The sequence below is a fragment of the Cnephaeus nilssonii genome (assembly GCF_951640355.1).
Source record: "Cnephaeus nilssonii genome assembly, chromosome: 20".
Lineage (NCBI taxonomy): Eukaryota > Metazoa > Chordata > Mammalia > Chiroptera > Vespertilionidae > Cnephaeus > Cnephaeus nilssonii.
The window spans coordinates 46513682-46530774 of record NC_137091.1 but is presented as its reverse complement, the minus strand read 5'-3'; the positions used below and the strand labels follow the sequence as shown (position 1 = coordinate 46530774).

Sequence of the window (17093 nt, the reverse complement as noted above, 5' to 3'; positions counted from 1 at the left end):
CAATTGAAACCAGAGCTGTCTTTCTGAGAACCAGTAATTCTACTTGCACATCTTCCCCAACTTCAACCTCCTCCAGGACCTAATTCTAAGGCTGGCTGATCTCCCTTCAAGTCCCATTAATCACTATTACTGCCCTCAGCAGAGCAGCTGGGTTGGGTGGGAAGAATTGGGAGACGGGAGGGTAGACAGCAATGCCATTTAAGGTCTGGGCCCCAGCCTTCCTGCCAAGCAATTCCATCGCCGTGTCTTAGATCATGTCTCCCAGGCACAGCCAAACCTGGGTTTATGCTTCGCCTTTACGTCCCCACACCAGGTCCCGGGGACCATCAGCTCACACTTCCTCCAGATGTGCACACCACTGGGTAACCTTTAACCCCTTCTCATCTTCAGACCCAGGTTCACTCCCTCAGCTCTGCCCCCTTCCTGCTCCAATGCCACTGGATCTCGCTGGATTCACCTATGAACCTGGCATATGGCATCCGAGAGTCCTTGTATTCCAGCCGGGTCCAGGACCACCCCCGGCCCCTGATGGACCCCACAGCCGGGAAAGCCCGGACTGAGGCTGAGACGTCCTCCCGGCCTGCCTCTGATTTCTCCGTCCATAGTCACCACCCACATCCGCAAGGGAACTTCAGATGCAAGTCACCCCTGCCCTCTCTCCCCTCCGCCTTCCTCACGGTCCTCTACGCAGAGCTGAGCTGCAGGACGTGGCAGGCGCCTGCACCTGGGCTGTTCTTTTCGGTGTGAGGAGGCGGTGAGGGCCCGGGGGACGCGCACTCACCTCAGCCCCGCGTCTCAGCGCCGGCGCCGCCATGACACTCTGTGGGCGGAACGGGGCGGGAGCTGCGGGAGAAGAGGCCGCCGCGGGAAGGGCGGTTCCCGTCCCGGCCCTGGCGCAGGTCCCCAGGGTTGCGACGCGGAGTTTAAAATCCTTGTATTTGCTCGGAGGACCGCGACTCTCCCGCCTTCTCCGCTGAGGTATCTCCACCAGGACTCAGCACGCTGGGGCCTGATTCTCGGTGAAGAAAGTACGCCTCAGTGAGGAAGATGCCGGAAGTCCCGCCTCCTAGCCTGAGCTGCACAGGAAACGCCTTTTCTGACCGCTCATTGGCTAAGCTCCTTGCCACTCGGGGCGTTCTTGGTAACTTGCTAATAAGAATACCGGCTGGTCCCTGACGGGTTTGGCTCAGTGGATAGAGCATCGGCCTGTGGACTCAAGGGTCGCAGGTTCCACCCCGGTCAAGGGCATGTACCTTGGTTGCGGGCACATCCCCAGTGGGGGTTAGTGTGCAAGAGGCAGCGGATCGGTGTTTCTAACTATCCGTTTCCCTACCTCTCTTTAAAAAATCAATAAAATATATAAAAGAAAAAGAGTTTTTCCACCTCACTCCAGGAGGAAAAAGTGGAGGTCCGCTACTGGAGGGGCTAAGAAATTTCATATCCTGCCCTAGCTGGTTTGACTTAGTGGACTGCAGGGTCCCGTTTCCATTCAGGTTAAGGGCAGGTACCTAAGTTGCAGGCTCCTCCCTGGCCCGGCGCTCATACAGGAGGCAACCAATCCACGTGTCCCTCTCATACTGATGTTTCTCTCTGTCTTTCTCTCTCTCTTCCACGATCTCTAAAAATCAATGGGTCCAGTGCAGATGCAGGAGAAAAGGGGTCCTCGTGCTTCCTGTCTGTCTGATTGTGGCAGCCAAGATTGAATGGGGAATAGAGTGAAAAAAAAAATTCAATGGAAAAATATCCTCAGGTGAGGATTTTAAAAAAGAAAGAAATATAAAAAAAAAAAAAGAAAGAAATATATCCTATGCAAGAGACATCTTGAAAATGCCTAAAGAAAGTTGTCATTTTTTCCTGGTGAGTGAAAACACATTATCTGTGAGCCCAGTTCAGCTGCTCACAGTAAAAGAGGTATGCCTGCATTGCAGAGTCTGGAATAATTTATCACATAAATAACCTACTTACATCATCAAATATGTATGTGACAAATGTAACACAAGAATGTAGGACCAGCCTTTCAACTGAGATGTATAATATAAACTTCAATTGGAATTCTATAATTTAGTTATAATTTTAACTTCAATTATGATAAATAAATTTTGGCTCTGGCTGGTGTAGCTCGGTTGGCATTTTCTCATTCCATTGACATCGTTTCTTTCAGGCAACTATAAAATATTGTAAAATACAAAAAGCAAAATAATAAGAAAAAAAATCTCAAAGCTGCCCTAACCGGTTTTGCTCAGTGGATAGAACCTCGGCCTGCAAACTGAAAGGTCCCAGGTTCGATTCCAATCAAGGGCACATGCCTGGGTTGCAGGCTCGATCCCCAGTAGGGGGCGTGCAGGAGGCAGCCAATCAATGATTCTCTCTCATCATTGATATTTCTACTTCTTTATCCCTCTCCCTTTCTCTCTGAAACCAATAAAAATATATTTTTAAAAAAATCAAAGCTAAAAAATTTGAAATAATAGAGGTCAAATGAAGTTTGAACTGTGCCTGAAACTGACTTAATACCAGGTCCATGCTTAGGAGACTTTAGCTGTGACCATCATTATTATTCTCTTTAAAATGACCTACATTTGCCCTAACTGGTTTGGCTCAGTGGATAGAGCATCGGCCTGCGGACTGAAGGGTCCCAGGTTCGATTCCGGTCAAGGGCATGTACCTTGGTTACGGACACATCCCCAGTAGGAGGTGTGCAGGAGGCAACTGATCGATGTTTCTCTCTCATTGATGTTTCTAACTCTCTATCCCTCTTCCTTCCTCTCTGAAAAAAATCAATAAAATATATTTTAAAAAATGACCTACATTTAATTTTTTTAAATATAGCTTGTATCCTAAAAAGTGTATTTGTATCTCTTGGTTAACTGGAATCTGGAATAAGGGTCTCAGTTGTGGCCAGAGTGTGCTGGGCAATAGGGTAAGGGTTTGTATGCAAAAACACACAACAAGCTATGTTGTAACACAAAGATCCCTCACGCAGACAAAAAGGAACTGAAAAGGATGACGTGTGTTGAGAATATGGTCTGGGCTGCAGGGAAGACATGGTGAGCACAGTGGTCTCATACAACCACTCTGCACGTAGTGGAGAGAATAACATTAGTAGTGGGGCCTGTGCATGGAGGAGAGGTGAGCCCTCGCCAGAGAGACCAGGATCCTGCAGGTCTCCAGGATCACTTCTGCATATGAGGTTCCAAAATTCACATCCTACTGTCAGAGCCAGCCATGTACCAACAATAAGAGCCCGCTGGTATGGCTCAGTGTCCATCCACGAACCAATGTGTAACTGGTTCAATTCCTGATCAGGACAGTCAGGATACATGCCTGTGTTGTGGCTCATTCCCCCAGTAGGGGGCGTGCCGGAGGTAGCCAATGGATATGTCTCTCTCATTGATGTTTCTGTCTCTCTATGCCTCTCCCTACCTCTCTCTCTCAAGTCAATAAAAATCTATTTTTAAAAAACACACACATCCTTAGAGTTAGACTGAGGTATCAAGCTCACCTCAGTGGATGGGATCACTGCCTGTCATTCAAAATGTAGGTGAAGCCCTAGCTGGTTTGGCTCAATGGATAGAGCGTTGGCCTGGGGACATTGTCTTTGGCTCTGGAGCCAGAATCCTGGGTTGGAATCCAGTCTCTTATATCTGACAGTTGTCTGGGGATTTGTTGTTATTGTTTTTGTATTTTTGCTTGTTTGTTTTTTGATTCTCTCCCGAGGATATTTTTCCATTGATTTTAGAGTGGAAAAGAGAGGGAAAGACAGAAATATCATGTGAGAGAAACACATCGATTGGTTGCCTCCTGCATGCGCCCTGACCAGGGCCCAGGCCAGGGAGGAACCTGCAACTGAGGTACCTACCCTTGACTGGAATCGAACCCGGGACCCTTTGGTCCTCAGGCTGATGCTCTATCCACTGAGTAGACTGGCTCGGATGTGAAACTTGTCTATTGAATAAACTCTGAGAACCTATATCATTTCTCAAGTACTAAACTTTCCCAGCAATTCTATATTGGTTTCCACTGCCAAGGTTGTTCTGATAATTAAGAGGAAATGCTCAAAAAGCTAACCCTGGAGTTCTGGCACAGGAAAGTACTGTTACTTTTTAAAATATATATATATTTTATTGATTTTAGAGAGGAAGGGAGAGGGAGGGAGAGATAGAAACATCAGTGATGAGAGAGGATCGCTGCTTGGCTGCCTCCCGCATGCCCCCCACTGGGGATCAAGCCCGAAACCCAGGCATGTGCCCTTGGCCGGAATCAAACCTGGGACCCTTCAGTCCGCAGGCTGATGCTCTATCCGTTGAGCCAAAGCAGCCAGGGCAGTACTATGTTACTTTTATTGATCCTCAGAGACCTAAATAAGAACCATTATCACGGGGAGAGTTTCTGTCCAAGCCGCTCTGAGGGGGATGAAGAGGAATTTCTCTGCGCCCTGATAGCAGCAGTGAGCAGCTGGATCCAGAGCAACGTGGAAGGCCTATATCTGATTGACAGAGTCCCTTTTCCTGCTGCAACCCCCACTCCCCCAGGCCTTGCCTGCAAGACCAGCTCTCAGACCCCCACGCTCACCCCCTCTTCGATCCCAGTCAGCCCAACCTAAACCTCTGGGCTCAAGGATGCCACGGGGTGCTGCTGGGGCACCGGCAGGGGTTGGCGAGCACACGGGGCAGCATGCTGGCTGTCACCTTCCTGCTGCAGACTCCGGTGCTCCTGGGCCTGTGGTCCTGCAGACGGCACTGGAGGGGCTTGGAGGAGTCATCGATGGGGAAGGGGAGACCCAGGGCTCTCTCTTTCCCCCGGCGGGGGCCGGGGGTTTGGGGGCTGAGACACAGGCTGAAAACAGCCTGGCTGCAGGGAGGGGCTGCCCACAGGCCAGCACCCGGGGAGGCCCCTCCAGAAGAGGCACCGTCTAAGGAGGATCCACCTGAGGCCTAGTGGCCTGGAGCTGGGGTTGGGGATCCGGGGGAGGGGAGAAGGGGTGAAGACAGGAAGCCTCACAACTCTTTTGCCAAGGCCCCTGGTGGGGAAGTGGGGGGGGGGGGGGGGGCGGGTTACTGGGATTGGAGTGTTTAAGAATAATCAGCAAGCCCTAACGGGTTTGGCTCAGTGGATAGAGCGCCGGCCTGCGGACTGAAGGGTCCCAGGTTCGATTCCAGTCAAGGGCATGTACCTTGGTTGCGGGCACATCCCCGGTGGGAGGGGCGGTGCAGGAGGCAGCTGATCAATGTTTCTCTCTCATCGATGTTTCTAACGCTCCATCCCTCTCCCTTCCTCTCTGTAAAAAATCAATGAAATATATTTAAAAAAATAAAGAATAATCAGCAAGCTGGATGCGGTAGGACAGTGGTCGGCAAACTCATTAGTGAACAGAGCAAAATATCAACAGGACAACGATTGAAATTTCTTTTGAGAGACACATTTTTTAAACTGAAACTTTTAATGCCACTTCTTCAAAACAGACTCGCCCAGGCCGTGGTATTTTGTGGAAGAGACACACTCAAGGGGCCAGAGAGCCGCATGTGGCTCGAGAGCCGCAGTTTGCCGACCACGGGGGTAGGAGAAAAAACGAAGGGTCCAAGGGCCTAGCCCCTGTGGCCAGAACAACCCAGAAACAAAACTCCCAGGGTGGTGGGCAAGCGACCTGGGAAGGGCTGGGGACGCTGCCCCTGCGGACTCCAGGAAGCTTCTGGACTGAAGCCACCGATTTCCTCCTCCAGGGGCGGGTTCCTGAGAGAATTGGTTTCTGTCTGAGAAAGAAGCCAGGCGGCCTAGGTTTTGACCCTGGTAATAATCAGAATGCAAGAAAGAGACTAATAAAATGGAAAAAAAAATGAAAGAAAGAAAAAAAAAAGAACCATTATCACTTGCATGTCACATTCAGGCCACTGAGATCCAGGATTCAGGGGGCTGTAGTGATGGGTCGGCGGGTTCTCAACATCCTCACTCCTTTCTCAAAGGCACCCCAAAACACAGGGCCTTGTTGGGATTTAGGGGAATAAAAGTGCCTAAATGTCTCTGCGGGCAGGTGCTGGAGTTGTTCAGTCCGGGCAGGCTGCAGGCATAGATGTCGCACTGGGAATGGCCACCTTACGTCTTGACCTCTTCCGACAGCTCAGGGATAAAGACATACCTTACCCCGTGTTACAGAGGAAGAAAGTGAGGCCCAGATTTGAGGGAAGGGTTATTGATCTGTGAGTCCCAATGAAGTTCAGAAATCTGGGATTCAAATCCAGGGTGTCTGACCCAGGGCGTGGGGAGTCTGATCACTGCCCTTCTATTTCCTTGTGCCCTGGGCTTTGGGGCTCAAAGCACTGCTCATTTGCGTGCCATCTGCCCCTGCTGAGAATCCTGTGCCAAACTAAGAACCACTAACATAGGAGACCAGGAAAATGGGAGAACACTACAAAGCAAGGGCTTGTTATATGACTAAATGACTGTACTTCTGACAACTATGGGGCACGTTAATCGGGTAAAAATTAAAAGTGTGCATTACAGCCCTGGCTGTTACGCCTCAGAGGTTAGAGCATTAACTTGTGCAGCAAAAGGTGGTGGGTTTGCCCTAACTGGTTTAGCTCAGTGAATAGAGCGTTGGCCTGCGGACTGAAGGGTCCTGGGTTCGATTCCAGTCAAGGGCATGTACCTCGGTTGCAGGCACATCCCCAGTGGGAGTTGTGCAGGAGGCAGCTGATTGATGTTTCTCTCTCATCAATGTTTCTGGCTCTCTATCCTTCTCCTTACCTCTCTGTAAAAAAAACAATAAAATATATTTAAAAAAAAAAAGTGAGGACTTAAAACATTCCTCCAGGAATTATGTGGCTTGACTGACTAGGTAGGTGGAATGCCTCCCAAAGAAACAAGGAAGTAAAATACAGGGTGGGCAAAGTTAGGTTAACAGTTGTTCACATGAAAAAATAATACAATAATTAATTAATAAAAATATAAGAATAGCCCTAACCATTTTGGCTCAGTGGATAGAGCGTCAGCCTGCGGACTCAAGGGTCCCAGGTTCGATTCTGGCCAAGGGCACATGCCTGGGTTGTGGGCTCGATCCCCAGTAGTGGGGTGTGCAGGAGGCAGCTGATCAATGATTTTCTCTCATCATTGATGTTTCTCTCTCTCTCTCCCTCTCCCTTCCTTTCTAAAATCAATAAAATATATTAAATATATATATAAGAATAAACTGTTTTCTGCACTCACAACTGTAAACCTAACTTTGACCCATCTGTCTTCTGTAATTGTGCATTCAGACATTCGTGCATTCAACCAATTACAAGTTTCTATAATGTGATAAAATATTCTTGTGAACCTGGAAACACCACATATTTTTTAAATTTTTTTTAATCGATTTTTAGACCAAGAGAGAGAGAAACATCGATGTGAGGCCGATACATAGATCCACTGGCTCCTGCACCCCCTGGATCATTCTGAGGATCCAGATTGAAACCTGGGCATGCGCCCTGACTGTGAATCGAACTGGCAACCTTTCTGTGCACAGGATGCTGCCCAACCGAGCCACACCGGCCAGGGCCACATTCACATCTTTGAGAGACAAAAGATATACATATAATGTATTACTTTTCAGATTAACAGAGGTGGTTTTTATAGGGCTCTACAAATTCTTCAATGAAGAAAGGGAAGGATAAAACAAACGCAATCCCCTGAGCCTGGAGCATTTCCTTCTGTTCTCCGAAAAGAGCTGGCGAGGGCGAGGCCTGGCCTCGGGGTGTTGGGTCTGCTCTGTATTTCTGTACAGAAATCCGCCTGCGGTCAGGGGCGTCACGGAAATGCTGATACCCAACCCCGCAGCGTCCTCCTGCTTCACGAGGTTCTATTGCTCGTGGGGAGTCAGGCCTGTGGACGGAGGAGAGAACCCCACGGGTGGGGCATTTCCTCTGGGCCCCGACGCTACACTGCTCTGAGCACTCACCTCACACAAGGCCACAGGATCGCTAGTGTCCCTTCATTTACTTATTTATCCTCGCCTGTGGATATTTTCCCATTGATTTTTAGGGATAGTGGAAGAGAGGGAAAGACAGAGAGAAACATCGATGTGAGAGAAACACATCATTTGTTGCCTCCTGCACGAGCCCTGACCAGGGCCCGGGCCAGGGAGGAGCCTGCAACCGAGGTACATGTCCTTGACCTGAATCAATCCTGGAGGTTAAGTGGGGTGAGTGGCACAGGAGACCTGGGGAGTGACATCCATGCCCGCCCCAGGCCTCAGGAGCAGGTGAGCGTCAGGAAAATCACTAACACAGCAGAGCCTGGGGAAGAAGAGGGTCTAGGCACTGTTTCCCTTGAAAGCAAGAAATATTGAGAAAAAAACTTGAATAGTCTTAATTAAATAAATGGAAAGATGGACTGTGAAGATGACTCAAAAAAACCAAGCAGTTTAAAGATGTCATGTCTCCCAAATGTATACAAAGACCCATTGAAATCCCAACCAAAATCCCTGACAGCTATACACACCTTTGAAAACAGATGGGTCCTAATGCTAGCTGGTTTGGCTCAGTGCATAGAGCACTGGCCTTCGGACTGAAGGGTCCCGGGTTCAATTCTGGTCAAGGGCACATGCCCAGGTTGTGGGCTCCACCCCCAATATGGAACGTGCAGGAGGCAGCAGATCAATGATTCTCCCTCATCATTGATGTTTCTCTCTCTCTAACTCTCCCTTCCTCTCTGAAATCAATAAAAATATATTTTTTAAAAACAGGTGAAAGAGTTGCTCCGTCAGTTATGAGGGCTTCAAGTTACTTTAATTATGACACGACCATATTAGCACAACAGACAAGTCAGCCAAAGAACAGAATGGAATGCCTGTGACCAGACTCACGTATCGATAGAGACGTGATGACACAGGAAACTCTGTAGAGAGGAGGGTAAGGATGTCTTTTTAAAAAACGGCTGGGGGACGATCAGATATCCACGCTGGCAGTGGGGAGAGATTGAACCCCATTTGGGAATACACACAAAAATCACTTTGTAGGCCCTGACTGGTTTGGCTCAGTGGATAGAGTGTCAGCCTGCAGATTGAAGGGTCCCAGGTTCGATTCCGGTCAAGGGCATGTACCTTGGTTGCACGCATGTCCCCAGTAGGGGGTGTGATCGAGGTTTCTCTCTCATAGATGTTTCTAACTCTATCCCTCTCCCTTCCTCTCTGTAAAAAATCAATAAAGTGTATTTTTTTAAAATGGGTAAAAGATCAGGAAGATTAATTACATGATAAAACTATAAAGAAAAGCTTAAAGTGCTTGGTATGGAGAGTAGATGGTAATTACCTGTGGGTGAGAGGATGTAATATAATTGGGGGGGGGAGCTCACAGAACACCACTAGGGTGTTGGAGTGTTGCTTCTTACATATGCGAGCAGTACACATACACATATATGTAAATACTGCTTTTAAACTTCTTAAGTTGCAGATTTTTTTAAGTTAACAATTCAATGGAAGAACTCAACAATACCAAAATCTTGTCCTTAAAAGAACAAACAATCTAGACTACCAATGACACAGTGTAATGAACAATAAGAAAAACTGCCATACAGCAGTTTGTAGTGAGAAGGGTGGAAAGAAAACTGGTGCTAACAAAGAATATAAACAACTTATGGGAGACATAAAGCACATTAAAGAAGCTTCTTGAGCCTTTTTAAAAATATATATATTTTATTGATTTTTTTACAGGGAGGAAGGGAGAGGGATAGAGAGTTAGAAACATTGATGAGAGAGAAACATTGATCAGCTGCCTCTTGCACATTCCCCACTGGGTGTGTGCCCGCAACCAAGGTACATGCCCTTGACCAGAATCGAACCTGGGACCCTTCAGTCTGCAGGCCGACACTCTATCCACTGAGCCAAACCGGTTAGGGCGCTTCTTGAGTCTTAAAGAAGAATATAAACACACTGATGTCATTAAATTTGAAATCCTGGATGAATCACAATTTCATGATCCTACCCTCCTAGAAAGTGTTAACTCCAGACACTGTGGCAGGTGAGTTTTCTGGGTAAGCAACAGGACTCAGTTATTCACTACAACCCCAATTTCCTGTTTTGTATTGGAGAGTTGAACCAATGGATTGGGATAAAAGTAAATTGTAAACATTAGAAAGGACAGAAAATTAATCTTCAGATGATATTTCAACAACACGGAAAAAGATATTCAAGGTATTTCTTAATTTAAAAGAGAAAATGGCCCTAGCCGGTTTGGCTCAGTGGCTAGTGTCGGCCTGCAGACTGAAGGGTCCTGGGTTCAAGTCTGGTCAAGGGCACATGCCTGGGGTTGCAGGCTCGATCCCCAGTGGAGGGCGTGCAGGAGGCAGCCAATCAATGAATCTTTCCTAATGTTTCTCTCTTCCTCTCCCTCCCTCTCTGAAATAAAAAAAATATATAAATAAATAAATAAGTAAATCTATACTAATAAAAGAGCAATATGCTAATTAGACCTTCCAGACATTCTTCTGGACAAAACCATGGTGGCAGGCCGAGGCAGAAGCAGATAGGGGCAATCAGGCAAACAAGGGAGGGCAGTTGGGTGCGAGCAGGCCAGCGGAGGGGGAGAAAGGGGGGTGGGGGGGTGGGGGGGTGGAGGGAGGATGGGGGGGGCAGTTGGGGGCTATCAGGCCAGCAGGGGTGGGCAATTAGGGGTGCTCAGGCTGGAAGAGGGGAGGCAGTTGGGGTTGATCAGGCCGGCAGGCTGAGTGGTTAGGGGCGATGGGCAGGCTGAGTGGTTAGGGGCGATCAGGCAGGCAGGCAGGTGAGCAGTTGGGAGCCAGTGGTCCCGGATCTCTAGAGGGATGTCCTCCTGCTGGCAGTCGGACATCCCCCTCCCAGGGGTCCCAGATTGGAGAGGGTGCAGGCCCCCCCCCATGAATTTCATGCACCAAGCTACTAGTAAATCCTATCTAATAAAAGAGTAATATACAGATTGGTCATCACTGCAACACACAATATAGCTGCCCCCATGTGGTCAAAGATCCTGCCCCCATGTGGACACAAGATGGCCACCACAAGATGGCCAGCAGGAGAGGGCAGTTGGGAGGCACCCGGCCTGCAAGGGAGGGCAGTTGAGAGGGACCAGGCTTGCAAGGGAGGGCAGTTGGAGGTGATCAACCCTGCAGGAGAGGGCAGTTAGGGGTGACCAGGCCGGCAGAGGAGGGAAGTTGGAGGCAAACAGGCTGGCAGGGGAGCAGTTAAGCATCAACCAGGCTGGCAGCAGAGTGGTTAGGGGGTGATCAGGCTGGCAGGCAGAAGCGGTTAGGGGCAATCAGGAAGGCAGGCAGGCAAGCAAGCAGTTGGGAGGACCCGGTTCTGCGGATGGAGCTCAAAAGCGGCCACAAAGGACGAGGGACCCACGGGCGAGGCTGGGTGAATCCCTCCGCGGCGGGGAGCCAGCCCCTGGGGAAGGAGCCAAAAGCAGGGCTTTCTCCCCACCTGCCTGGGCCCCGCCGCCGTCTCTGAGGTGACATCTAAGCCCCCCCCCCCCCCCAACCTGAGGGCACATCGGCACCGGACACACGTGCAGGAATGTTCTCAGCAGCGCGTCCATCACCAGCCCAACCGCAAACGGCACCCGCTCAGTCACACAGGGACCCCGCCTCACACTCCAGCCGGGGGGCCGCCCCTCCCGACGGCCCAGGTCGGAGCCTCAGCCCAACACCAGCCCCGGGTCCCGGGCGACCAAACCTCCGCCCCGCGAGACCCTGACCACACGCCCGTTATCATTCCGAATCCTGGACCCGACGCCCTCACGCGACGACATCCACGCCGGCCCCCACTTCACTGAGCCCCACGGGAAACCCCGAACCGGAACCCGACTCCGCGATCACCCGAAATGCCACCCGCGTCCCTCACAGAGACCCGCAAAGGCCCTGACGGTCGTTGATCTCCACCGACCCCGAGTCGCCGATGACCCCAAAGGTACCCCAACCGCAGGCAGGAGCGGCACACCTGCTTCCTCCCAAACACCTTGGCGCTCCTCCCAGGGGTCCAGCCACACTCCTCCCACCCTGTGACGTCACGTGCTCGGTGAGAAACAAACCTCACAGGAGACGAAACTTTCTTTATAAATTTCAAAGGGCAAGAGCGCACTGACCTGCTTTCTCCAGCCCAGCGGGTGTCTAAACATTACACTCCCGCCAACGGATTCGGCTGCTGCAAACGGCGCTCATTTATGTCGTCAGCCCGGGGCGGCGGCGGGGACCTGAGGCCTTTGAAGAAAGGCGAGCGACTTCCGCATTCCCCTCCCCGGCAACCGAGGTGCGTGCCCTTGACCGGAATGGAACCTGGGACCTTTCAGTCCGCAGGCCGAGGCTCTGTCCACTGAGCCACACCGGTTTCGGCCGTGGTGGGAAATTTCTTGCAGGAAGTGATTTTTAAGAACCAAAACATTTCAAGATTATGTGAATACCTAACTTTTAAAAATATGTATTTTTCACTTATTTCAGAGAGGAAGGGAGAGGGAGAGATCGAAACATCCATCATGAGAGAGAATCATTGCTCGGCTGCCTCCTGCATGCCCCGCACCGGGGATGGAGCCAGCAACCCATCGAACCCGGGGGACCCTTCAGTCAGCAGGCCTACGCCCTATACACTGAGCCAAACTGGCCAAGGCTTAAACATAACTTTTATGTTACTCTAGTTATCATCTTTCTAGTATCCAGTATGCTACTATAGCCACTTAATATTAATGACATATAGGCATACATAAAAAATTTATAATATGGAAATATGAGAAATTAAAATAAGATTAGATCTAACCGGTTTCATCCCATATAATAAAAGGCTAATATGGCTCTCGCTGGTTTGGCTCAGTGGATAGAGCATCAGCCTGTGGACTGAAGGGTCCCAAGTTCAATTCCAGTCAAGGGCACATGCCTGGGTTTCGGGCTCGATCCCCAAGGGGGGGGGGGGTGTGCAGGAAGCAGCCAATCAATGATTCTCATCATTGATGTTTCTCTCTCCCTCTCTTCCTCTCTGAAACCAATAAAAATATATTTTTTAAAAGGCTAATAAGCACATTGTCCTCTCACGTGGGAGCTCGACTGCTCGCTATAATGTGCGCTGACCACCAGGGGGTGGCACAGACCTAAGGAAGGCCCTGGCCAACAGCTGGCAGCTGGAGAAGGGAGCCACTAGGACAGTGGTCGGTAAACCGCGGCTCGCAAGCCACATTCGGCTCTTTGGCCCCTTGTGTGTGGCTCTTCCACAAAATACCACGTGCAGGTGCGCACGTACAGTGCGATTGAAACTTCGTGGCCCATGCGCAGAAGTTGGTTTTGGACTTGGGCAAGTCTATTTTGAAGAAGGGGTTCTAATGCTGAGCCACACTCAAGGGGCCAAAGAGCCGAGGTTTGCCGACCACTGCACTAGGGAACCTACCTGTGCACGGGACCTCTAGTTATATTATAATTGACACATACTAGACCTATTTTTAATAAACTTTTTTATTTTGGCAAATTTTATACTTATATAAAATTCACAAGGTACTTCTGCAAAGAGTTCCCATATAACTTCATTTGTCTTCCCATCATGTGAACATTTAATATAACCATGCTACCTTTGTTGAATTGAGAAATTAGCTGGTATAATACACAACCAAATTATAGATTCTACTTGGGTTTCGCAAGTTTTTCCACTTCAATACTTTATCCCAGGATTCCACCCCAAATAAAACATTGCATTTAGACATCATTTCCTTAGTTATCTCTGTTCTGTGACCATTTCTCAGTCTTTTTCTCATTTGTGACCTCATTATTTAGAGGATTACTAACCAGGTATTCTGTATATTCATCCATTCTTTGGGTTGGTCTAAGGTTCCCTCACTAAACAGGGGTTATACATTTTGGAATTGAAGTCTCTTTCTCATCATACCATATTGAGGGGTAGGAAATATGAAAATGACTTAACATGGATCTCCTGGTAAAGGTAATATTTGTCAGGTTGGAAATAGGAAAACAATTCTGACTAAAAAGAACCATCATACAGGGCTGCTATCAACATATTTCAACACTTGTATGTTGTATTGGTATTGATAATATTTGTGAAAGGATGAACATATATGTAAGTGGAGCAGAATAGAGATCCAACAAAGAAAAACGAACATACATCGAACATACTCAACTGTTTGACAAAGGTGCAAAGTCTGTTCAATGGAGGAAGGATACACTTTCCAGCAAATGATGCTGGAACACTTAGAGGTCCATAGGCATGAGTAGGTAAATAAATACTTGGAGTCTGAACAGATTCATCAAGTAAGTTTTATCTCATTAAAGACTGGTACCAAGAACATAGAATTCTTAAAAGGCAGCAATTTTTTAAATGAGCGAAGACCTTGAACAGACATTCTTTTAAAAATAAGCAGATGGGCCATAACTGGTTTGGCTCAGTGGATAGAGCATCGGCCTGTGGACTCAAGGGTCCCAGGTTCGATTCCGGTCAAGGGCATGTACCTTGGTGGGCACATCCCCATTAGGGGGTATGCAGGAGGCAGCTGATTGCTGCTTCTCTCTCATTGATGTTTCTCTCTGTCCATCTCCCTTCCTCTCTGTAAAATATCAATTAAAAAATATATATATTTTAAAAAAAAAGCAGATGGGACTCGGCCAGCGTGGTTCAATCATTGAGCATTGACCTATGAACCTGGAGGTCACAATTCAATTCCTGGTCAGGGCACATGCCGGGTTTGTGGGCTGGGTTCCCAGTGTGGGTTGTACAGGAGGCACCATATCAATGATTCTGTCATCACTGATGTTTCTCTCCTTCTCTGAAATCAATAAAATATATATATTTTTAAAAGCAGATGGGAGCCTGGCTGGTGTAGCTCAGTGGTTGAGCATCCACCTATGAACCAGGAGGTCACAGTTCGATTCCCAGTCAGGGTACATGCCTGGGTTTCAGGCTCAATCCCAAATAGGGGGCTTATAGGAGGCAGCTGATCAATGATTCCCATCACTGATGTTTCTGTATCTCTAGCTCCCTTCCCCGCTAAGATCAATAAAAATATGTATCATTTTTTAAAGCAGATGGAAATTAAGCATAAGAAAAGATGGCCAACATAATTTGTTGTTAGGAAATTACAGTTTAGCACTGCAATGTGATGTAAGTACCCAGATATTCGAATGGCTAAAATTAAAAAACAAAAACTATGAAATGCTGGTGATATGGTAAAGAAACAGGGACTTTTATTTGTCAGAGACAATGCAAAAAAGTACAGCCATGTTAGAAGATAGGCAGACTTTGGAATGTATGTTCCTACAAGATTTAAATTTTTAGAAAGGCAGGTTAAATTTTTTTTAATGAAATGGACTGTCTAATGAGAAGAACTTTAAGAAATTGTTGTGTTTACTTGTGTCCAATAAACATGAAAGCAAACATCCAAGAGTAAACTTTGTGGTAAGATTTTTCAAAAATGCTCTTTACTCATAGACATAGTTCACTTGATCAAGGTGAACTACTCTGATTTGTGAGAACATTGAGAAGAGTAGATGTAGGAGACAAAAAAAATATATTTTTGAGAGAGAGAAAGAGGAAGGGAGACTTCAGTTTGTTCCATTTATTGGTTGATTTTGGTATGTGCCCTGACCAGGGATTGAACCCTCAACCTTGGCATATTGGGACAATGCTCTATTTGAGATACCCAGCCAGGACAAGACAAAAAAATTTTTTTATAGTTTACTTGATCCAAACTGACAATGTATGCCATGCAGCAAGATCCTAAATGGTCTAGGAGACATTTTAATAGGAACCTTGATCAGGGACTTGGACTTGAACAACTGCAGATGTTTCCAACATCCAAACTCTGAGCTTCAAAACACCCACTAGCCTGGGACTATGGGTCTCAGAACTTCCAGACTCCTTTGTTCTCAAACCCGGAGATACTCTGTACTCCCCAAACAGCAACCTCACATTCAATCGGAAATTCTCCACAGACACTGTTGTCCAATGATATTCCTCCCTGCTTAGATTAATTTGGATTTAGATTAAATAGCTAACCTAGATGACAAGAATGGCTCATTGGTTCACACTTTCCAGTTTTCCTTCCCCAAGCCCAGCAGGGTTGACACGGAGACCTTAAGCCCTGAGTATCAGACCTTCAGTTGTCAATATCTTCAAACTAAGATGGAACCAAAAAACCCCACACTGATGCTCAGATTCTTCAGTGACTGAATTAAAATAAAACTCCCAAACAACATTCCCACGCATTCCTGCTTCACTGACCTCATAGACCCCTCACTCGGGATTCATATAGAATCAGGCTCACGGGACCTTAAGCCTCTGGAGACTCCACCCGCAACTGCCAAAGGCTGAACCCAGGCACTAAACTATTTCCAATTTGGTGCTCTCTCCCCAAGTACTTCTTTGGCTGTTGCTAGGGATACCAAAGGGCCAGGAGATGTGGGTGTCCAAGTCTCAGGGTCATTTCTGGAAGTCTGAGTTCTGACTTCCCACAGGTTCTAGGTCCTCATTCAGCAAAATCTGAAGTTTCTGATGGGAGTGGCCATAACTGTTGGTATGCCTCTGCCCGGTGGGAGGAAAGAGAGATGTCTTATGACCACGCCAGTGCCTTCCTCTCTGCAAGACATGGTCTCAAGTGCAGAGCTACTACTTAAGTTTTTAGAGGCTGGAACCTATTGAAGGCCAACTAGGCATGGGATGCACTGTATTCATCAGTTTCAACAGAACACAAAGTTTAGGTGGCCGCACAAAAACAAAAGCTTCAATTTTCATAGAAACGTATGTTTATTTCCATAGAGACATGCTGAATACAAAGGGCTGAAATAAATGAGTAATTATTAACATAAAATAATAGAACATTTTAATAAAAATTAGTATTTTTTCTTGAACATTAACTTACCAGACACTGAATAACTGCACAAATTAATAAGCGTAACGCAAATAAACCTATTTTTCTTGTTCTCCAAAACCAAAGTAATTCCTGTTGTGCACACCAAACAAGTCAGTCCAAGATTAATGAGGTGGCCATCAGCTGCTAAAATATTCACTGCTAGTATTAGTGGAGAGAAATGGTGCACCTGCGCATAATGCGCGTTAAGGGAAGTGAATGCAACAAGATTATAGTAATCAGTCATTAGCGAAC

General features: G+C 47.5%; 1 protein-coding gene across 3 annotated transcripts in view; it reads right to left on the bottom strand.

Annotated features, from left to right (window-relative positions):
* Positions 1–12139, bottom strand: part of LOC307116581 (uncharacterized protein) — a 50442-nt gene extending 38303 nt beyond the window's left edge. For 2 of the 3 annotated variants that reach the window (XM_079800672.1, XM_079800674.1), the window contains exon 1: positions 782–1773. In XM_079800672.1, the coding sequence (XP_079656798.1) occupies positions 782–814 (33 nt within the window). In that variant the 5' untranslated portion in view covers positions 815–1773. Of the gene's footprint in view, positions 1–781; positions 1774–12089 lie in introns of those variants that run through there. The other variant, XM_079800673.1, reaches the window with a different exon arrangement.
* Between the last annotated feature and the right edge of the window lie 4954 nt (positions 12140–17093).